The sequence below is a fragment of the Oncorhynchus clarkii genome, chromosome 33, assembly GCF_045791955.1.
Source record: "Oncorhynchus clarkii lewisi isolate Uvic-CL-2024 chromosome 33, UVic_Ocla_1.0, whole genome shotgun sequence".
NCBI lineage: Eukaryota > Metazoa > Chordata > Actinopteri > Salmoniformes > Salmonidae > Oncorhynchus > Oncorhynchus clarkii.
The window spans coordinates 11,356,036-11,380,374 of record NC_092179.1 but is presented as its reverse complement, the minus strand read 5'-3'; the positions used below and the strand labels follow the sequence as shown (position 1 = coordinate 11,380,374).

The following is a 24,339-nucleotide window of genomic DNA, read 5'->3' as shown; positions in this document are numbered from 1 at the left end:
AATGGCTCAGTTCGTACAGTACCCGTGTTGCCGTCGTTGTTGATGGTGGTGGTCTCTGGGGTGTTCTTCTCCCAGCCCTCCAGCTGCAGGCCCTGGTACTCCACCCGGACCTGGGTGAACGTCTCATCGATGTCGATGGGTGACTGACGGGCATTGTTGCACGCCGGGTACCTCTTACCCCAGATCTTCTGGTTCAACTGGCCTGAGAAGGACAAACATAGAGAGGACGAATGGATCAGTAGTACCGAAGATGGGAATGAGATGGCAAACTGCGATTTGGAGTTGACTTCACAGTGCAGGCAGCAGGAACTGTAGCTGAACAACTCCCACACAACCCTGCAGGGAGAACGGCTTTAAAGGAAACACTTTATAGAGGTCAGCTACAGTAGAGTATAAAACCCGTTTAGTATTTGTTCCCTGCTGCAAAACATCATTTTTTTTCTCTCTCCATTTAAATAATCCCTCAATATCCATTGTGATGACAAGTCCTGCAATGAGCAATCCTCATAATCCTCAAGTGAACTTTAACCCCAACTGTGTTTACACACAGCACATACAGAATCAGCTCTACTGTGTCTCCCTCTAGTCCAGCAGATGAGGAGTTAATGGAGCAGATGGCCTGAGTTTGTCACAAATGGCTGGACAGGTAGCATACAGATTTAGGAACTTAATTTGATCACCGTGTTGCAGGATAAATGTCAGAATATGCAGGAATCGCTCTGCCATTTCCTGGTTGATAAAACTCGAGTAGTTTATGTGACAAAATAAGCTAGTATAGTGTAGAGAATCATTGTACCATCTAAACCGCTGTGAAATATATTTTCCATAACCAAAAATATTGTATTTTCAGCTGTTTGAAGGTAGTGTACAAAACCCAAAGTCAAAGATGCAAAGACAAAACTTGGGAATGGAAAGCATAGAAATAGCGCACATAGAACAGATCTACCACTTCTTAGACTTCTTTCAATGAGAATGACAGATCTATAACTCACATTTCTATGTGAATTTGGTCGGGCCATTTGTCATTTCCACTTTTGAAGTGTCAGACTTAGAAAAAAAAATATCAACCTCTACAAACATGTCCATTAATTATAATCTACATAGTAAATCACATTTCCTGTTGCTGGCAGATTATTTTCCTGCTGTAGCAAACTGTCTCAAATGAAGATCCTACATTTGTACATGCAGTACATCCTATACAGTACAGCGCCTGTAGTAAGTACATCCATGCATTTAGCCATATGTACAGTATGCTAGCATACATCCACATTATACTGTACTGTGAGTATTATGATATTCCCTGCTGAGTCTCTGAGATGCCTGCTGACCCTGGGCAGGGTGGGGGGAGCATGTTGCTGGAAAAGAGTAATGAGTCGGTTGTTGTTGTTGTTGTCTGAGCTCAGAGACATTAGCATGAGAACGGCCAGGCTGAGGCTGCACACTGGGAGGAGAGGAGGAAAGACTTCATTATCACCTCTTCCTCTCCCCAGTGTCCTAAAAACGACTGTGTCTCTCTCCCTCCGCCCTCCCTCTCTCACAATAAATACTCTATCTCCCTGTGTGCTGTGTGAACGAGTGTGAGAGTGAGAGAGAGATAGTGTCTTCCCAGCAGCTTTCTCTCTCTCTCGCTCAATTTAATTTCAATTTAAGGGCTTGATTGGCATGGAAAACCTATGTTAACTTTGCCAAAGCGTTGTGAAATATGTAATAAACAAAAGTGAAATAAACAAAAACTAAAAAATGAACAGTGAACATTAACAGTAAACATCTCTCCCTCCCTCCCTCCCTCCCTCCCTCCCTCCCTCCCTCCCTCCCTGCCCTCCCTCCCTCCCTCCCTCCCTCCCTGCCTCCCTCCCCCCTGCCCTCCCTCCCTCCCTCCCTGCCCTCCCTCCCTCCCTCCCTGCCTCCCTCCCTCCCTGCCCTCCCTCCCTCCCTCCCTCCCTCCCTCCCTCCCTCCCTCCCTCCCTCATTTGAACTCCACTGGCTAATATCCCAGTAGAATGAATACAGAGTCATCAAAGGAGGTCAGGTGCTAAAGATAAGAGTTTATCAGGCATGACCGACATTCACAGCCATTTATGGGGTCAAATCATTTCCACTCTGAATTCAGCCGTGTTGCCATTGTGAGTTGAATGACAGTTTACTGCGTTGGTGACAGACGAGAGTGGCTTCTGGCTGTGCCCCTTAAATGATCTGTGGGGCAGCAAGGAGTGTGCCTGTCAATTTGGTGTGCAAGTGTGCATGCGCATGTGAGTGTGTGTGTAGGCTGGGAAAGAGTTTGACTCTTTATTTGGTGTGTGTGTTTGTGCATGCCTGCATATGTGACTGTGTGCCTGAACATGTGTGTGTGTGTGTGTGTGCTTCTCCTATGCTGGCAGCAAAGTGAAAAGGGGCTGTCAGGGGCTTCTGGGGGCCTCATCTGGCATAAATGCCATGACACAACACTGCTGCTACACTCACAAGATGCTACCATGGCAACAAGGTGCTGCAGAGGTTCGGAGGAGAGTTAAGTGCCAGGAGCAACACGTATTCTGTCAGCCTTACCAGGAACACACACAAAGGAGCTGTCCCCCATTACAGTGCGCTACTTTTAAACCGAGTTCTCAAATGACAGATGATTGACATCCCAGTACACTATGTGACTCACATGTAATGACTGGTCTTTTAGTGAGTCAGTCTTTATATTAGAGGAGGAGAAACATGGCGTTCTTTTACTCTGAAAGGTTGAATGTCCCTGGGGACCAAGACAGCCAACTTCTGACTCACACACACGCACGCACGCACGCACGCACGCACACACACACACATACACACACACACACACACACACACACACACAGACAGACAGACAGACAGACAGACAGACAGACAGACAGACAGACAGACAGACAGACAGACAGACAGACAGACAGACAAACATACACACACATGAACACACACACAGACACACCACACACACAGACACACATACAGACACACCGCACACAGCCACACACACAGACACACCACACACAGACACACCACACAGGCACACCACACACAGACATACCACACACACAATCACACACACCGCCACACCACACACACTCAGCTACCTCTTTGTCCTCCCAATAAAGAAATCATCACGACTTACCAGCAGTCAGTGACAGTTCTTTAAATGGTTAAATAAAGAGGGTAATCCCCTTGTAATAGGGCTCAGTGGAGCAGCACTGACATTTTGGAGATGTGTCCAACTTGTCAAAATAAATAACAGATCATCATCACTTAGCATATCAGGCAACTCTCTCTGTTTTCTGTTTTGCAAAGAGTTTTGTAGGAGGAAAGACATATAATAAAGATAAAAGAACCTGTTATTCATCCTCCAACATCCCACAAACAACATCTGTTATTGGTTGTCTGATAGATCAAGCCTACTTTCCTGTCTTGCATCTTGTAGAATACAGCATGAACATTCTTCACTCTAGCTTTGCCCTTTAATGTGAGAAGACATGGGCAGCAAGGAGAGTGGATTCAAGCAAATTAATTCATGTATTATGTATGTTAGGATTTCACTATGCAAACACACCATCCTTGTGTGTGTGTGTGTGTGTGTGAGGGGAGGGGGTACTGTTCCTCCCATCTGTCAACTCTACTAGAGGTCCCCAGTCAGTGTAATGATGCCCTGAAACACATCACCATCCAGCATGACTAAGTCTCTTCCTGGGTCTCTGAGTCCTGCTGCATTATGACCGTAGCTGGGCCGGAGAGGGAGAAGGGAGCGGGGGCAACTCAGCCCTTACCTCACCACCAACCTCAGCAGTTCTAGGACAGGAGGGGGAGAAGTCGGCTGGAGACAACTGGAGCAGAAACAACACTAACTAACGACTGCCTGTATGACTAAGAAAGCAGAGCTGGAGTAAGTCAATGAGGTGGTGGTTAACAGCCCGTTAAGAGATGTTAGATGCTGATGGAGAGGCTGCAGTCTGTACTGAATGTGCATTATGCCGGCCAGTGTGTTTGTGCAAGACTGGGTTTGCCCGCTGAGCATTAGCTTGGGGGAGCTAACACAAGTCTTCAGGTCTCAGGCGAGGTTAGTCATCACGCAAGCCAACTCCGTTACATGTTGATGGAGAAGAGAGCTGGATCATTTATTCTGTCGATTGTGTTAGAGCCCAGCAGAAGGAGAAAGAGGCAGACAAAGAGCGAGGGTAGTGTAGGGACACACAGGCCCTGTAGACATGAGAAGGAGATCAGAGAGTTTACACATGCAGGAAATGGGCTGCTGTGGTGGCTGGGGACCCTGTCTCGCGTGGCCTACACTGGGGCCTGGAGTTATCAGAGGATAGAGACTACACACTCACACTGGCAGATGGAGACGGGGGAAATGGGGGAAGGGGGGAAGGGGGGTTAACGGATCATAGGGACCCCCTGGGGAGAGGGGTTAACGGGTGGATACCGTGGATTTGTACTGTATCAACTTTTGAAACACAAACAGTGGCAGAGCACGCAAGGATACACAGTCTGAAAAACAACACATATTTGAACAAATATGAACACAGAACCTGACATTCTGTATATACAGTTTATCACCTATGTGATTGTGATAGTCTGTCTGTACCAAGATAAATCCATTAGCTCACACTGTCTGTTTGACATTCAAATGTTTACAGAGAAATTACATTTCGTACTCCAACTCAGGGGAATCCTGACAATCTAATGAATGTTCAGTATAATATAAATCATACCAATGGATCTCAAAAGTAAAGAGCCACTTAATGGGAGTGCAACCTTGAGCCAAAACATTCTGAGCAAATGCTGTTGCATACTCCAAGAGGATTGCATATTTCGTAAAGGCTACCAGCATTAAAGCTTAAAAGCTAGCTACCATATGGTAATGTCCGAGAAGGTTTATCTCCCTTTTTCTCTCTCACTTCCTCTTCACGTTTTCCGTGTTTCTGTCTCCATAGGTCTTTTTCTCTCCCTCTTTCTGTATTTCTCTCTTTCTGTATCTCTCTCTTTCTGTATCTCTCTCTTTCTGTATCTCTCTCTCCCTCTCTCTCTCTCTCTCTCTCTCTCTCTCTCTCTCTCTCTCTCTCTCTCTCTCTCTCTCTCTCTCTCTCTCTCTCTCTCTCTCTCTCTCTCTCTCTCTCTCTCTCTCTCTCTGTCTCTCTCTCTCTCTCTCTCTCTGTCTCTCCTCTCCCCATTTCTCCGTCTCCATACTGTGCGCTGTGCCTCACAATGAGGTGTGTGCTTTCACATGTTAATTCTCTTCCTCATGGCTCAGTACCTCATACTGACAGCACACTCACTACTGTTATATCACGGGCTGATAAACAAGTCTGCTCCACAACACACACACACACACACACACACACACACACACACACACACACACACACACACACACACACACACACACACACACACACACACAGACACAGACAGACAGACAGACAGACAGACAGACAGACAGACAGACACAAACACACACACACGCATGCACGAACAAAGGCATATACATGCAAGCATAAATAAAGGCACACACATGCACACAAACATGCACACGCACACACAACACACACTTGAGCCCTGCAGTCTCTCTCCCGTCTCTCTGGGACCCAGCTTGTTGTGACGGGGCCCTGAACTTTGAGAGCAGCAGAGTGGAAAATGTAAAGTATAACGCCTATTACCAAACAAGCAGAATTGTTTCTTATCTGAATACAAATTGACAGAGAGAGTGTAATGAAATGAAGTCAAGCAATTTGGGACGATGGATGGAAATCACAAAAACGACGGTACATGAAAGAAAATGCCTTTCATGCCTGAAAATATGTTTCGCTGACTATTTTAACGTGACTGGCCCTTAGAGCAATTGAAACACCCTCGGTCAATTTCCCTTAACCAGAACACAGTTAGATTTGAACAAGCTAGACCAGTCAAGTCAGGTCTATCTCACTGATGGAGCGATCCCTCCTGGTAAGGGCTTAGGATATCTGAGCTTAATCCCCTACGTCTGTCAGCATGTGGAGAAAAGACCGGCAGTGCTGGTTGTGTTGAGCAGGTTTAACATTAGTGCACCAGTCAGGGCTGAGGTAGCGTATGACACTATTTTAACAATATAATCTGCAGGGTTTGCATTATACAGTCGTGGCCAAAAGTTTTGAGAATGACACAAATATTAATTTTCACAAAGTCTGCTGCCTCAGTTAGTATGATGGCAATTTGCATATACTCCAGAATGTTATGAAGAGTGATCAGATGAATTGCAATTTATTGCAAAGTCCCTCTTTGCCATGCAAATGAACATAATCCACAAAAAAAAATTCCACTGCATTTCAGCCCTACCACAAAAGGACCAGCTCACATCATGTCAGTGATTCTCTCGTTAACACAGGTGTGAGTGTTGACGAGGACAAGGCTGGAGATCACTCTGTCATGCTGATTGAGTTCGAATAACAGACTGGAAGCTTCAAAAGGAGGGTGGTGCTTGGAATCATTGTTCTTCCTCTGTCAACCATGGTTACATGCAAGGAAACATGTGCCGTCATCATTGCTTTGCACAAAAAGGGCTTCACAGGCAAGGATATTGCCACAAGTATGATTGCACCTAAAATCAAACATTTATCGGATCATCAAGAACTTCAAGGAGAGCGGTTCAATTGTTGTGAAGAAGGCTTCAGGGCGCCCAAGAAAGTCCAGCAAGCGCCAGGACCATCTCCTAAAGTTGATTCAGCTGCAGGATCGGGGAACCACCAGTACAGAGCTTGCTCAGGAATGGCAGCAGGAATTGCATCTGCACAGGAGTGCATCTGCACGCACAGTGAGGCGAAGACTTTTGGAGGATGGCCTGGTGTCAAGAAGGGCCGCAAAGAAGCCACTTCTCCCCAGGAAAAACATCAGGGACAGACTGATATTCTGCAAAAGGTACAGGGATTGGACTGCTGAGGACTGGGGTAAAGTCATTTTCTCTGAGGAATCCCCTTTCCGATTGTTTGGGGCATCCGGAAAAAAGCTTGTCCGGAGAAGACAAGGTGAGCGCTGTGTCATGCCAACAGTAAAGCATCCTGAGACCATTCATGTGTGGGGTTGCTTCTCAGCCAAGGGAGTGGGATCACTCACAATTTTGCCTAAGAACACAGACATGAATAAAGAATGGTACCAACACATCCTCCGAGAGCAACTTCTCCCAACCATCCAGGAAAAGTTTGGTGACAAACAATGCCTTTTCCAGCATTTTGCCATAAGGCAAAAGTGATAACTAAGTTGCTCGGGGAACAAAACATCGATATTTTGGGTCCATGGACAGGAAACTCCCCAGACCTTAATCCCATTGAGAACTTGTGGTCAATCCTCAAGAATCGGGTGGACAAACAAAAACCCACAAATTCTGACAAACTCCAAGCATAGATTATTTAAGAATGGGCTGCCATCAGTCAGGATGTGGCCCAGAAGTTAATTGACAGCATGCCAGGGTGGATTGCAGAGGTCTTGAAAAAGAAGAGTCAGCACTGCAAATATTGACTATTTGCATCAACTTCATGTAATTGTCAATAAAAGCCTTTGCCACTTATGAAATGCTTGTAATTATAATTATACTTCAGTATTCCACAGTAACATCTGACAAAAATATCTAAAGACACAAAAATTTATATTTGTGTCATTCTCAAAACTTTTGGCCAAGACTGTACATCGAGTACATCGACTCTTGAGGGTGCCCGAAGTTTCTTGGGGGTGACCGACGCTCACATTGGTATTTCAGCCCCCTATCCCCCCCCCCCCCCCCTGTAATTCGTAACCTGAATACCCCATGGCATGAATACTGTTCATGTAACTGTACTGACCTGTGTAGGACCAGTCGATGTCGTCTGTGAATTTTCTCTGGGCCTTGAAGTACGCCTCTGTCAAGGCCACTATAAGAGAAAGAGGGAGAGGGAGCGAGAGAGAGAGAGAGAGAGAGAGAGAGAGAGAGAGAGAGCGAGAGAGAGAGAGAGAAATAGAGTTAGAATACGCTTCACTGAGAAAAACATACACACTATGTCACGTGAGACCCCAGCACCTGCTGCATGACACTGTATATGAAGACATACTTCTTCTCTCATGTCAAAGGACACATCCCAACCACTTAGTTTACCTATAGGGATATGATTGAGCTGCCATTTGTTGAGTGTCTCTCAAAACGGACTCTCTTCTCAAGGGCAGGGGAGAGAAGGGAATGGTGGAGAGGGGTGAGGCACAGGAGAGAGTGGTGAGGAAGGTGATAAAAGCGAGATAGAGGGCACTTCTCTCTCACTCCTTCTCCCTCGTTCTCTGTAACTGATGAGGGTCACGTTCCACCCACTTCCTATGCCCGTCACAGTGCTGACTGTTCCAGCCCCTCTCATCCCTCGTCCATGCCTCTCTCATCCAGCAGAGTTCTCGGTAAACAGCTTGGTTAATGGGAACGTGATGAAGGACTGGTCATCTTTATTGACTCACCCAGAGAGATCGCGTTGTTGTCCCCATTCCACATCCACATAGTGATGTAGTGAGCTATCTGCTACAGAGACAGTAGAAGGTAATGGCTATATGTTGATGTGTGGGAACAACACACACACACACACACACACACACACACACACACACACACACACACACACACACACACACACACACACACACACACACACACACACACACACACACACACTGTGGAGGAGACATATCAGTAGAGTTCAGAAGGTCCAAAGTAATTACTGGAAAGAGACAACCGTTTTGAGAGAGATGAATGGTCTAGAGAAAATGGCTGCTCAATCTGTATGTGTGTGTGTGCCTTTGTGTGTGTATGTGTGTGTGTGTGTTTGCTACTGCACAAAGTATACACACATCTACTGCTCTAATTGATATCTGCCTCCTCCTCTTTGTATATCTCTTTCTCTTTCCCCTCCATCTTTCTCCCCAATTTCACTCTCATTACGTTATCTCTCTCCATATCTCTCTCTCTCACACACAGACAGAGAGGCTTCGGGTTGTTTTACACTATCAGAGTGTCGCTGTGTAGATCGAAGGAAGGATATTAAGCATTAGTGGATTTAATCCCACAGATCTTAACAGGATGGAAGCCTAATGATCCGTATCAAAGTCCACTTTAAGAGCACTATACCTTACCTACTGCTGACATTTGCACTACTGTGACAATCTTCCTCCTACCTCCTCGTCTTACCGCCACTCAAACCTCTCCATTTCAAATAGCTAAGTTACCCAGTGGACACGCTCTTTCTGACCTGGTAATGTCCGAGGATAATAGTGCTCTCTGTGCCATGTAGGAAAGGAAACAGATAGCTGGCAGCCCGGTGTGTGTGTGTGTGTGTGACACTCAGAGAAGGAGCTCCAGAGTGTTAGCTGGAATCAGTGTCAGATGGCATTCTCTACTTCACAGGACACCTGCTCGTTCTGACTACATGTGCTGCTGTTACCGCTCACCACTGGTCACTTGTTTTACTGGTTACGGCTTGTTGATTTCCACTGGTTCATGTGAGAAAATGAACCAAAATCTGTAGTGAGCAAAATTCTAAGTGTTGTTTAGTTCCTCAAAATCCAGTTACTCACATCGCTTTGTATCTACCGAGCTACTGCTTAGCTACTAACCCACCTGTGTTGGTGTTGTTACGTTAAGTCAGAGGTTAAGGGTCATGATGACCAACTCTGTTTCTATCCTATGTTGTTCTCACGTGGTAGGTCTAATGCTCCATAATAATCCTATTGTTTTAACCATACTGTAAAAAACTACGACGGGGGGAGGGGGGATGAAGGGAGAATGTCCCTTGTCACCATTGAAGAAACAGTCATTGATATGAATACATACTCTCCATTCTATAGCATACGGGATCTAGGGTAGGTCTTTACCATGTACCACGGACCTCTGTTTGATGCCACAATACTATCTGTATGCTGTAACTTCTAGAGGGGAAACAGGCCTGGGAAAGGAAAGAGCTGTACTACACACACACACACACACACACACACACACACACACACACACACACACACACACACACACACACACACACACACACACACCCCTCCCCCCCTGTTCCAGGCTCAGTGTCACAGAGAAAACCCAGAGGCAAATTAGATTACGATCCCTCACAGTGAGATATTAAGGAGCCCATTATCAACGCTAGCCACAACCTCCCGGCTCTCTCCCTCCTTCCTTTCCTCCCTCTTTCACTCCTTTTCTCTCCTTCTTTTGGTCCTCATCAGCACTAACGATGGGGCCCATATACGACCTTATCACCAACGAGCACGTCACACTCAAGCTGGCCTGGAACCTCTCGGCTTTGCCCTCCTTCTCACTCCTTCTCTCCGTCTCCTCTCTGTCACTATCAGCTCTAATGATGGTGCTCATAAATCTGTCTTACAGTCACACTCAAATGTCCCCGTTTCTTTGGTTCAAGGCCGACGTGGTTTCTGACCGTCACTAAGTGAATCAGTTGGACACGGAGTGTTGACCTCTTCTTTTAACCCCAGATCAGATAGACTGAGTGGGCGCCTGCCTGCCATGGTCAGGAATTAAACGTGTATCTGTTACAATAGGGCCAGTCATGACAGAAAGGCCAAACCTGAACACTTTGGCCTAGACAGAACATGGAGTCGCTGACCTGGCCTTCTACTAATGAGTAAGGACAGTGTATAACCATGGATGGATGGATGGATGGTGTGTGTGTGTGTGTGTGTGTGTGTGTGTGTGTGTGTGTGTGTGTGTGTGTGTGTGTGTGTGTGTGTGTGTGTGTGTGTGTGTGTGTGTGTGTGTGTGTGACTGTACTGTACACTGTGTTGCTGTAGCAGAGGAGAGTCTCACTAGAATGTTAATGAATGGCAGTTTAGTGGACCCCTGAGAGAGATGAAAGCTGGCTCAGACTGGAACTAAAAGACAGGAAGGATTCACTTTACTCTGGCTTGGCACTGAACCGCTCAGCCGCCCAGCGCATGTGGTTCACTTCACTGTCCCTAGGGACTCTTCGTACAGCCACAGTCATGGTCCCTTTACTGGGGCGTGAAATCATGTATCTGGATCGTACAACACATCCTCCGTCTGTGAGGGGACAGGGGTAATATGCTACTCGCATTAAACAAGAGGCACTGAGACAGAACGACTGGCAACATCTCTGAGTCTGTGCAGTGAGAGGCTTCAACAGCTTTAGCAGGGCAGAAGTGATTCCACGATGCCAAATGCCAATGGTCATCATTATTCTTTCCTTTGGTCAATACAAACTGAGAACATTCTAGAGAGCACCTGTTGGACATGAAGTGAGATATACATACCTCCCCGCCACACCCCATGACATGTTCATGTCACAGCTGCTGTGACTGAAAGCCATGTGTGAATTAGTGAATTAGTGGCATGTGTTCTCTCCTAGCAGGTTTTACCTGCAGGTCTTCCACTGGAGTCATACAGGGGGAAGATTGAAGAGGGTTAGGCCCAAATTAAACAGGGGATATTGCCTCTGAGCGCTGTCAAATGCTGCATTGTTCCAAGGGGACTTATATATAACAACGTGAATCAATGTCATGATGATGTGTGTCGGTGTTTGAGAGGGCCTATGGGAATGTGTCGTGGTCCAGCTGTTGCAGTGAGGTCAGAGGACATGTGACATGTAGTAACCGTGGGAACGTGAGACCTAGAAGCCGACTTGTGAAGGTGGTAATATAGGGGAACAGCTGGGGGTTAGAACAACTGTTCAGAACAACTGGACAGTGAAACGACAGTGGAACAAATATCCCTCTTGGGAACGATAAATCTTTTTTTTATTGACATTTCTTCATTGTCCCCGAGAGGGAAATGTGTTCATCCGCCATCAAGTTTACTTCTGCTGCATAGCAATTCAGCCAGTGTTACCTAGTGTTGTTTTTTAGTGTAACATATCTAGTGTTGATTCATGTGTTAAATTAACTCTGAAATTATTAAGTTAACACTCATTGGTGTAAAAGACCCCCAGTGTTGGTTCAAATAACCACTGTTAAACCAAAACCACGCCCATCATTATCATATTTCCCAGCATGCTGCATTTCAGGTTGATTTTTAGGATCGTTTTTTTCATTATTTAGTTTTTTTGCATATAAATTCATTGATTCATTAATCTTATTCTACTCAAATATAAATAACATAGATGTTTCCAAACTAATATAATCTGTTACTGAAATGGTTGTTCCAGTTGTCAGGTCCTGACCATAGAGAGCCTTTATTTTCCATGGTGGAGTAGGTCAGGGCATTACTGTCTAGTTTATATTTTCTATGTGGGGTTCTAGGTTGTTTTTCTATGTTGGGGTTTTGGTGTGATTCCCAATTAGAGGCAGCTGGCTATCGTTGTCTCTAATTGGGGATCATACTTAAGTAGCATTTTTTCCACCTGTGGGTTATGGGATATTGTTTATGTTTTGAGTTAGTGCAGGTAGCATCTCGTTAGTCACGGTTCGTTGTTTGTTTCTTTATTTGTTTTGTTCTAGGTTCTTCACTTTAATAAATTCTGTTGAAACCATATCGCGCTGCAGCTTGGTCCGACCATTATTACGACGAACGTGACACCAGTTTAGATCATTTATGTAGTCTTGTATCTTAGCCTTCCCAACCCAGCAGTCATTTTTAATGCAGGTTGTGTGTGAATAAAAGTTCAAAATGTTGCATATCCCCACTCTGGCTAGATTCCAATAGGAATTACACATCACTTTATACAAGCAAGCATAATGTGACTTGCAGGCCTGATGTAGCCTGTAAACCATGAGTTCCAGGCCACAGCATTAGGGTAAAACTAGCCCTGTGTTGCAGTGTGTTAAAGAATTGACATAACATATTTGCTGAGGGTCTCACTTGGTGAAGGCCACAGGACTGAACATGGATGAATGCAACAACCATGTCTCAACCAAAACCAAGGCTTTACACTAAGCAGCGAGTTCATTTAACACTGAAAAGTGTGGACCCGTATAGACACTGGATCAGTGTTCAATTTAACACTCTCGGTGTTGATTTAACACTGGATAATTTTCTGTGTGGTTTAACTTCACATTATGTTGAGAACAACTGGGTTTTTAACCAGAGTCATTGGCGCTAAAATGGCTCGGAGTTTAAGACACTGGACAGAGCTGTCCTGTTCTCAGTGATAGGCCTGTGGAAGGTCTGCTCATGCATCATGGGAGTTTGTCTGTGACATTCCATTTCTGTGACAGATTCTGTGCCTCTGCGACTACTCCTCCCCTGATTCTGCTGCATCCGTTGACAGAAATGAGTGTGTGCTGTGCTTCGCACTCAAGAAGAGCCCATCAATCTCCCCTATGGTCCTGCACTCTGAAGGCTGTGTCAAGGTAGATTTTCTCCAAATTCTGTTTAATGAGATGAAGTTTAATGCCGATGGAGAGGGTTTTACTTGTCTCCTCCACAAAACTCTCCATGAAACACAGCATTTGTGAACAAACAACCCATGAAAAAGCCTGTTATTAATGTGAGCCGCGAGCCAGGGAGTTTCCTGGTGAGGGATGGCCTGAAATAATAAACACAAAGTCTCAGATCCTTCCTCCCAAGAAGAACTCATAAATAAATCAGGCACAGAGAGAGACACCCCTGGGGAGGGGGGAGAACACAGAGAGCTGGAGAAAACGGAGGAACAGAGAACTTCATAACGCAGAGACAGTATTTTAGAGCCAGGTACAGTCACTGTACTTACTGTAGTCAGCCCCACTGAGGTTGTGTGGTTGATGATGACATAAATGCTCAGTCCCACTTTGAAGTCATGACTGTGTGTACACTGGTAGAGTGTTTATTTGTTACTTGGGTACGTAGGATTGTGTCCATGTGAGTCATTGGGGATGGTGTGTGTATGTTTTCGTGTGTGTGTGCGTGTGTATGCTAGAACCAGTTGATTCTCCCACTCTGAGTGCATTGAAATGCACCGTGTTCATCTGCTCAGCATCACAGCACTGAGCTATATAAGCATCTCAATACTCTAATGTGGCTTCCTGGAGGAAAGGAGACGAGAAGGGGAGGTGACAGACAGTATTGAGATGCATCACAGGTTTCCCATCAGTTCCATCAGTATGCTGGGAGCATCAGCACTGGACTCCTTGACAACCGTATAATGTCTTGTGGCGTCTGGCCACCCTGATTTCCACACTGACATCCTCTGCTGCCTCCCCCATCGCCATGGACACACACTCCCCTATCTTTCACTGCCCCCCCCAACCCACCCACCCGCCCACCCAACCGCCTTTCACTTGAGGTTCCCCTCCATCTTTCACTGCAGTCTGCAGCCCCTCTCCCACCGGCTTTCCCTGGGTTCCCCCAGCCTCAGTCATCTCATTCCCCCAGACCCACTATCTCCCACAGCCTCTCTCCTTTAAACAACACTGTCCTTTGTGACAGACGGCCCAGCCACAGACAAGCCTTGCTCTTGTCAGGCATCCTTGATGCTGGCCTTCTAGGCAGAGCTCCTCTGTCCAGTGTCTGTGTTCTTTTGCCCATCTTAATTTTTTATTTTTATTGGCCAGTCTGAGAATGGCTTTTTCTTTGAAACTCTGCCTAAAAGGCAAGCATTCTGGAGTCGCCTCTTCACTGTTGATGTTGAGACTGGTGTTTTGCGGGTACTATTTAATGAAGCTGCCAGGTGAGAACTTGTGAGGCATCTGTTTCTCAAACTAGACACTCTAACATACTTGTCCTCTTGCTCAGTTGTGCACCGGGGCCTCCCACTCCTCTTTCTATTCTGGTTAGGGCCAGTTTGCGCTGTTCTGTGAAGGGAGTAGTACACAGCGTTGTATGAAATCTTCAGTTTCTTGGCAATTTCTCGCATGGAATAGCCTTCATTTCTCAGAACAAGTATAGACTGACGAGTTTCAGAAGAAAGGTCTTTGTTTCTGGCCTTTTTGAGCCTGTAATTGAACCGTCAAATGCCGATGCTCCAGATACTCAACTAGAATAAAGAAGGCCAGTTTTATTGCTTCTTTAATCAGAACAACAGTTTTCAGCTGTGCTAACATAATTGCAAAATATATATGTTGTTTCCAGCTACAATAGTCATTTACAACATTAACAATGTCTACACTGTATTTCTGATCAATTTGATATTATTTTAATGGACAAAAAAATGTGCTTTTCTTTCAAAAACAAGGACATTTGTAAGTGACCCCAAACTTCTGAACGGTAGTGTACATTTTTCTAAACTAATCCAATCAGTTAGTTAGATTTATTGCACACATTACTAAAATGGTTGTACCGGTTTAAATGGTTAAGGTAGTGTGGTTTTTTAATCAAGTTTCTTCACAGTCATTCTATGCAGGTCGTGGGTGAATTAAAATCCCAACTGTTGCATATCCTAACTATGTCTGGATTCCAATTGAAATTACACATCCCTTTGCAAGCCAGTAAAATGTGACTTGCAGGCCTGATGTTGTCACGTTCTGACCTTAGTTCCTTTGTTTTGTCTTTTGTTTTAGTATGGTCAGGGCGTGAGTTGGGTGTGTTGTCTATGTTAGTTTTTCTATGATTTTCTATTTCTGTGTTTGGCCTGATATGGTTCTCAATCAGAGGCAGCTGTCAATCGTTGTCCCTGATTGAGAACCATATTTAGGTAGCCTGTTTTCTATTGTGTTTTGTGGGTGGTTATTTTCAGTATTTGTTTGTCTGCACCAGACAGAACTGTTTCAGTTGTCACTTTGTTGTTTTGTTTTTGAAAGTGTTCAGTTTCATTAAAATAAGATGAACACTAACCACGCTGCGCTTTGGTCCTCTCCTTCTTCCGAAGACAACCGTTACAGATGTGGCCACTGGCCACAGGGTAAAACTAGGACACTTACTAGGACACTTACTAGGACAATAATTAAGGCCTTATGATATATGATGTAATTCCAGAGTTTAATTTGAACGATAACAATCCCCTAGGAACTCATTTGGTGAAAGCCACAGGCTGTTAAAAGGAAATAATTCAACCACCATGTCTCTGTCACTAAGAAATAGAGTTATGGGTCTTAAGTCTACAATTTACTCAAAAAGAAAAGGCACCCTGGGAAATATGCAAATGAGGCTTCACACCATACAGCGTTAAAAGAACACCCACAATGACGTACTGTAACACTACAGTTTTCAATTTTCTGACACTGAGAAAGTGTAACGGTGTCATCACTAAGCAAAGTGAGCCCAGTTTACTCTGAATCAAATGTTCAGTTTTACACAGTAGATGTTGCATATTACTCTACAGTTGAGATTTGCAAAATCGAGTTCTGGGGAACACTGCAACATGAGCTGCAGCGTAACGGTCCGTCCGGTTCTACAGTTCTAATCGCTATGGGAACAGACACACACTGGCCCTCAACAGTGGCAAAGTGGTGTGAGTGCGTGTCTGTGTGTGCGTGTGCATCTATGCGTCTGTGTATGAGAGAGACATGGGAGGGGAAAACAGATGATGTGGGACAAAGCACATGTTCCAAATCAGCTCTAAATCTTCTGTTGTTATTACAGGGCTAGATCATAACTTGAGATATGTGTGCCTAGGGCGTACTGCGTAGCTAACTTGAGTTTCCACCCATACATTAGACTGAACATATTCAAGCTGTCTAGAGCGCAAGCAGTTCCCTCAGATCATCTCGTTCGAGTAATTTACCATAGTACATGTTACCATGACTACTGTTGACATCCTCTATTAGATTGCATAGTCTGATGAAACACCCTGTACTGGTGAATAATCATGACGGAGAAGCAGAAGAGAGAGTGAACACAGAGAGGGACAAGAGAGACTCAGCATGAGCACTTCGGGGGTGCAACGTCCTCCATGGATTCTGTCACGGGAGAAAGGCCTGCCTACAGAAACATGGTACGTGAAGTGAGATCCTGCCTCTATGTTTGTTTCCATGAACACCCACACACCCACTCACACTCCTGTCTCTGGAGACAGATACACGGGGCTAAACAGAGAGCTGTACAGCAGATAAGACCGACATTCATCTGTCTCTCTCCTCGGATCCAAACCGCCGACGTTGAAATCAGAAGAGGAGACAAGCCATACCAGTGATTCGTTGACGTTTAACTCTAGACGAAACTCATTTAACATTTAAGAGCAACGGCCGAGATGGAAAACAAATCTAATCAGATAGAGAGAGACGGAGAGAGGTCCCGTGGACGTCTTTTTTTACAAACGTTAAGAGACATGGATCATTTGATCGTCCAGGGGGAGAGGGGGCTCTCTCTCTCTCTCCTCATGACGTACGTAGCATTAGGATGACATAACTACACCGTGGGACTAATGACCAGATGTGGTAGATCACAGGACGTCATAAAGCACCCAGGGGTGAACCAGTCAAACCTCGACGGCTAATAGACAGCTTCTCTGCTACGCATCATCTGCATGTGTCACAGGTCTCGTTAGGCGACGTCGCTTTGATAAGGAACATGATTTACAGAGCTAGAGGGGGAAAAAAAGAGTTCTGAAAGGGTTCTGGGTTCTAAACTGAACCGTTCATTTGAAGAAGCCCTTTTGGGTTCTATGGCATCAGGTGTATGATTGGCTTCATTCACAGGTCATGTTGCTTTATTAAGGCAAATTGCTCCTATTATAAATAGTATCATAATACACAGTTAATAAAGGTTGTATTAGCAGTAATTATTTATGAGCATGGTTGGACGTAATGATTCTAAACCAGGTTGCAGTTCAATTGGTTACAGGTTTGACTCAGACACATTTTGCGTCCGCAACACCAGCAGGTGTCTCTTCAGTAGAAGACTCCTATTCTATTTTTAATAGTCCTTCTGGCTTTTCATTGTGTTTCATTATCTGGTGCTCTAGTCTAGGGCTTTGTTTTCTTTATTCCATGTACATTCTGTCAAGGTTCAAAGGAAACTGCAGTGGACATGCTGCCAAATGCCAATTAACTATACACCGTGGGTTTGGAGAAGAGTAAACGAGCCTAATTAATGATGCTGGATCCCATAACAGCACTCATCCAGGCTCACCCACCTTCACCACATCCACATAGGGTAGTTACACTTGCAAACACCGTATAGAGAGTTTTTCTATTGTGTTATTGACTGTACGTTTGTTAATCCCATGTGAAACTCTGTGCTGTTGTTTTTTGTTCGCACTGCTTTGCTTTATCTTGGCCTGGTCGCCGTTGTAAATGAGAACTTGTTCTCAACTGGCCTACCTGGTTAAATGAAGGTCAAATCATATAAAGAGATGACACTGCAACTGTTACAGGCACACACATGCTGCTGCAGGTACAGCTCATTATTAAAGAGAGCATCAACTATCTGTTCATGTCGGCCAAGAGATACTATTATATTATATTAAACTCTGTAGGTCTGATTGACCAGCAAAGAAGAACCCAACACAAACTTTTAGAAAAAGGGGGGGGTGTCTACAGTAGAGTATCGTGATATTATTTTTGACTATGTTACATTGATTCTATGACATTGATGTACTTATTTGTTGCTGGGTAGTTAACATGAGTTATCGCTAGCCGGTTGTACCAGCGCCAAAACATCTCCTCATATAGGTTGGTCACAATCTTCTTTTTAAATGGTGAGCCAACATGTTTTCAGCTCTTTTATATCCCTGACTGATCAAAACTCGTTTTTATTATGGCTCTCTGTTGTCCCTCTGTGGCAGACATATAGTGAGCAATAGGTTTTTAACATTGAATCGCCCAGAAAATCTCAGTATCAAGTCGCAATACATATAGAATTGTGATATATCGTGATAGATATCGTATCGGCACTTACAGTTGAAGTCGAAAGTTCACCATCTCGTGCTGTTACTTCATGCATCCCAATCACACCCATTGAGATAATAACGTTACTTCATACATCCCAATCACACCCATTGAGATAATAACGTTACTTCATACATCCCAATCACACCCATTGAGATAACAGTGTTACTTCATGCATCCCAATCACACCCATTGAGATAATAACGTTACTTCATACATCCCAATCACACCCAATGAGATAACAGTGTTACTTCATACATCCCAATCACACCCATTGAGATAACAGTGTTACTTCATACATCCCAATCACACCCATTGAGATAACAATGTTACTTCATGCATCCCAATCACACCCATTGAGATAACAATGTTACTTCATACATCCCAATCACACCCATTGAGATAACAGTGTGGAAGATCAATTCTTCACATTCATTCAATAACCCTCTAGGGTCATTCCATGTCATTTCAGCAAGCCATGACACCCACCATGTCAGATTGTTCTGAAATCATTTACTTAGTTAGAAACAGATAATGTGAGCAATCTTTCAACACTATTTTGTTGAAATATTACTTGATATCTGAGAAATGAAGCTAATTGATTGCACCCAAATCCATTCAATATCAATTCAATATTCAATACATATACCTAACATCCGATTTGGACCAAACTTTTTTCAAACAATGAGTAAGACATGAGAAATTCAAAGAACTTGTCAAAAGCCCCAATATCAGGATGTAGGATGGGACGTAACAACTTCAATTAATAATTTATCTAAACGGGGGAAAAAACATGATCAAATTCACTGGGAATACATTACATAGGGTGAAGAAGCAATACTCCAAGCCGCAGCTCCATGCTACTTGTCAGATACTAAGGATTTGTTGTTGGGGTGTGGCATCTGTGGGTGGCTTCAAACAGTTTCTTTGGATTCCTCGTGTCTAACTCATTGTTAGAAAAAAGTTTGGTCCAAATCAGATGTTACATGATACATTTAAATGGCCAAATTTGGATGTAATCTGATGTAATTAGCTTAATTTCTCAGAGATAAAATGATATTTAAACAAAATAATGTTGCAGGAAAGGTAATCGTATCTCTTTCTAACTACAGAAACAATTTCAAAACAATCTGATACGGTGGGTGTTGAAATGCTTGTGCTTTTTGAAGTGGAACGACACTCTTGCCCTGCCCATAGATGGTGTTACAACCATCTCATTTAGATACATAATAGGGCAACATTATCCACAGTGATCCACTGATCAGCATCAGCGTTAGGATGAGATCTGCTCTGATGGTAGAACTAACAGACTCTGTGTGCTCTCAGAGCCTCGCACGCACACTAACTCTGTCCCTGTCCACCCAGCCCAGAGAAATAAAGAGAGCCTGATCTATAGCGCTGCTGGCTCTGCTCAATGGGTATTATGTCATTACCACGCTGCTGCTTATGAACTCTCCCGGGGCTCTCCTTATCAGGGTTGGGTTCAGTTCCGTTTTCAATTCAGTCAATCATCTATTGCTTTCTATGAGGATTGTTCCACTTTCTGAACCGGTCCTACTGAATTGAAAACTAACCCTAGCCATGCCCACCACCCGTGGCCAAAACTTGACCCTGACACTGGCACACACCACAGCTGTTACTTTACAATGAGTTCCTAATGTACTGTTCTGCACTGTTCATATCTAGGCTAATTACTGTAATCTAGTCTACAGTAAATATATATATATATTCTTTCTTTCTCTTTTTACATATGGCATGGTGTGAATGTGTTGATTGTATCCAAACAGTTAAATTGGTGATAGTCTTGCATGCAGATGGATGTTTCTATTTGTGAGACACAGGATGAGTGCCTTATGCTGTTTATGTGTGTGTGTGTGTGTGTGTGTGTGTGTGTGTGTGTGTGTGTGTGTGTGTGTGTGTGTGTGTGTGTGTGTGTGTTTGTGTGTGTGTGTGTGTCTGTGGCCAACTCCTGTATGGTGGCCTGGCATATTGAGGAACAGATGGCTTAGAGATGTGCTCCCTCCTTCTTTTCCCTCCAAATAATTTCCCCCATAATTCCCAATTCCCATAAAACCCCATAGCAAAACTGTCCATCTCTTAGATGCTTCTTTTAGATCACAGATAATGACTCAGCCAAGGGATTAGAAGAAACGGAAAAAGCAGATGGCAGATATCAAATCTCTCAAAAGCACTTCCTCTTTCTTTTCCATCTAATCTTTTTCCAGAAAACCATCCACGAAACCGACCCTATTGTCAGTGATCATGCCAGGGAAACAGTAGATAGACAAGACAAACCTTTTAAAGGATCAATACAATGGCTTTCAACATCAAGTTAAAGGCTCTCAATGGCATGTCCAAATGCCATCAGAAACACTCTGTTAACAGCCTACAAATGAGTCCTCTTGAAATATCAAGTGAAATGCTTCTATCAAAATGAAGAAAGTTCTCCAAATGTTAAAAGTCTCTTCATGAGAAATCAACAGTGTAATTTCTCCAAATAGTCCTGAGATGTGTCCTGAGATGTGTCAGGTGGAGTGGCATTTGGGATGCACTTTTAAATTCACCATGGTCCCTGTCTTTATTTGTTTGCTAGTGTCAAATATGTCACCGTTGAGTGAATGCACAATAGCATCAAATATAGAGACAACATTAGCCAGTTACTGACATGGGCTGTGCACACTACAGCAAAAACCGCTGATAATGCGTATCACACACATAAATCATTGCACTTATCAAAATCTATAAATATTATTATTACTTACCTATCTGGCAGAAAACCAGGAGCTGCGCAATGGAAATCAGCACTCTGGATACAGTCAGTTCCATAGTCTCCGATTCAGCGGCAAACTGAATTTTAAACGCAAAAAAAATAATTGTAGCAAAACAATCTGAATTTCTGGCGCGGGCGCTAAGATGCTACACTCGCTTCATACCGCCGATGTCGGCGCTCCGGTCCTCCTGCCTCTCTTCCCTCCCTGTCTTTCGCTCTCTGCTTGGAGGAAACGGAGTGGCTCCACTCTCTCATGTACAACACTGGCTGGGTATGGAGAGGGGGATTTGGTATGCGCGCCGCCCACTACTCACACAGGCGCAGCGGGAGGGAAAAACTGATGGTTGAACATGCTCTCTGAATGGTGATATGAAATGGCTACTGGCTGGCCAGCGATAAAGGGAAACGTGCATATTCAGCAGGCAAAACTTTTATTTTTGTGAGCTCACAAAGACGAAATGCCAATTTAGTGCCTAATGCAACTACACTAAGAAGTTGTGATTTAAATGAAAATAGAGCCAATCAGCATAATTGCATGATGGAAAAGTAAAGCCAGGATAATGTCTAGGGGTCTCTACTATAACAGCTAGGAGATGAGTAGGGCTGTTTCATAATTTACCAATAATAAGGGCTTACGACTGTGCCACCCATCATCTGAATAAACCTTTGTGAAATTGTTGTTCACAAACACTTCAATATTCCTATAGGAATCCAGATCTCAAGTCTCATTATATTTCTCCTCTGCAGAGTACGGAGCTGGGTGTTGGCTTCGCCCCATATGAAACCTCTATTACTGTTTCTCCTATTATATGGTGCTGGGCAACATGGTCTTACAGTCACAACGAAGGCTCACATTCTCGTTGGCCGATGCGAGTAAGACATTTAAGCGTGTTAACCCTCGCAAGGCTGCCGGCCCAGACGGCATCCCTAGCCGTGTTCTCAGAGCATGTGCAGACCAGCTGGCTGGAGTGTTCACGGACATATTCAATCTCTCCCAATCCCAGTCTGTTGTTCCCACTTCAAGATTTCCCCTGTACCCAAGGAATCGAAGGTAACTAAACTAATGACTATTGCTTCGTAGCACTCACTTCTATCATCATGAGGTGTTTTGAGAGGCTTAGTTAAGGATAAGGATATACCACCACCATCTTACCTGACACCCTAGACCCACTACAATTTGCGTACTGCCTCCATCCACAGATAACACAATCGCTATCACACTGCACACTGCCCTATCCCATCTGGACAAGAGGAATACCTATGTAAGAATGCTGTTCATTGACTACAGCTCAGCCTTCAGGACCATAGTGCTCTCCAAGGTCATCACTATGGTCGGGGCCCTGGATCTGAACCCCATCCTGTGCAACTGGGTCATGGACTACCTGTAGGGCTAACCCCAGGTGGGGAATGTAGGCAACAACACCTCCACCACGCTGGTTCTCAACACGGGGGCCCCAACAAGGGTGTGTTGACCTGTACTCCCTGTTCACCCATGACAACTCAATCGTCAAGTTTGCTGATGACACAACAGTGGTAGGTCTGATTACCAACAATGAAGAGACAGCCTATAGCAGGGTCCCTCAACTGGCCGGAGAAATAGGCCCACTGTCACACACTGATCTGTTTCACCTGTCTTTGTGCTCGTCTCCACCCCCCTCCAGGTGTCGCCCATCTTCCCCATTATCCCCAGTGTATTTATTCCTGTGCTCTCTGTCTGTTGCCAGTTCGTTTTGTTCGTCAAGCCTCCCAGGGTTTTCCCCCTTGCTCCTGTCTGTTTCTAGTTTCCCCGGGATGACAATTCTGCCTGCCCTGACCCTGACTGCCGTTCTGTACCATGTCACACCACCCTGGATTATTGACCTCTGCCTGCCCTGACCCTGAGACTGCCTGTACCTTTTGGACTCTGTTCGGGATTACTGACCTCTGCCTGCCCTTGACCTGTCGTTTTGCCTGCCTCCTGTTCTAGCAATAAACCTTTGTTACTTTGACATTGTCTGCATGTGGGTCTGCCCTGAAACATGATACCTGTGTCTGAATCTAGTTGATGATCCCTGGCCTACAGGGAGGAGGTGAGGGCCCTGGTGGAGTGGTGCCAGGAAAATGACCTCTCCCTCAACATCAACAAAACAAAGGAGGCTGCAGTGGAGAGAATTGAAGAAGGCGCCGCAGTGGAGATGGTGAAAAGCTTCATGTTCCTCAGCGTGCACATCACTGACAACCTGCAATGGTCCAGCGGCAACTGCTCTGACCACAAGCGCAGGGCACTTTAATCATGTTTCCATACTGTTTTACACACTTCATATGTATATACTGTATTCTAGTCAAGGCTGATCCTTTATACAGTTGAAGTAGGAAGTTGACATACACTTAGGTTGGAGTCATTAAAACTCATTTTCCACCACTCCTCAAATGTCTTGTTAACAAACTATAGTTTTGGCAAGTCGGTTAGGACATCTACTTTGTGCATGAGACAAGTCATTTTTCCAACAATTGTTTACCGACTATTATTTCATTGTATCACAATTCCAGTGGGTCAGAAGTTTACATACACTAAATTGACTGTGCCTTTAAACAGCTTGGAAAATTCCAGGAAATGATGTCATGACTTTAGAAGCTTCTGTTAGGCTAATTGACATAATTTGAGTCAATTGGAGGTGTACCTGTGGATGTATTTCAAGGCCTACCTTCAAACTCAGTGCCTCTTTGCTTGACATCATGGGAAAATCTAAAGAAATCAGCCATGACCTCAGAAAATGAATTGTAGACCTCCACAAGTCTGGTTCACCCTTGGGAGCCATTTCCAAACGCCTGAAGGTACCACGTTTATCTGTACAAACAATAGTATGCAAGTATAAACACTATGG

The 24,339-nt window shown here is 44.4% G+C and overlaps 1 protein-coding gene across 2 annotated transcripts in view; it reads right to left on the bottom strand.

The window, feature by feature from the left end:
• LOC139393107 (receptor-type tyrosine-protein phosphatase zeta-like) overlaps window positions 1–21,697 on the bottom strand; it is a 56,390-nt gene extending 34,693 nt beyond the window's left edge. For both annotated transcript variants that reach the window (XM_071141461.1, XM_071141462.1), the window contains exons 1-3: window positions 21,468–21,697; window positions 7,821–7,889; window positions 23–202 (exon numbers count right to left, since the gene is read on the bottom strand). In XM_071141461.1, coding sequence (XP_070997562.1) covers window positions 23–202; window positions 7,821–7,889; window positions 21,468–21,531 — 313 coding nt within the window. In that variant the 5' untranslated portion in view covers window positions 21,532–21,697. The remainder of the gene's footprint in view (window positions 1–22; window positions 203–7,820; window positions 7,890–21,467) is intronic.
• Between the last annotated feature and the right edge of the window lie 2,642 nt (window positions 21,698–24,339).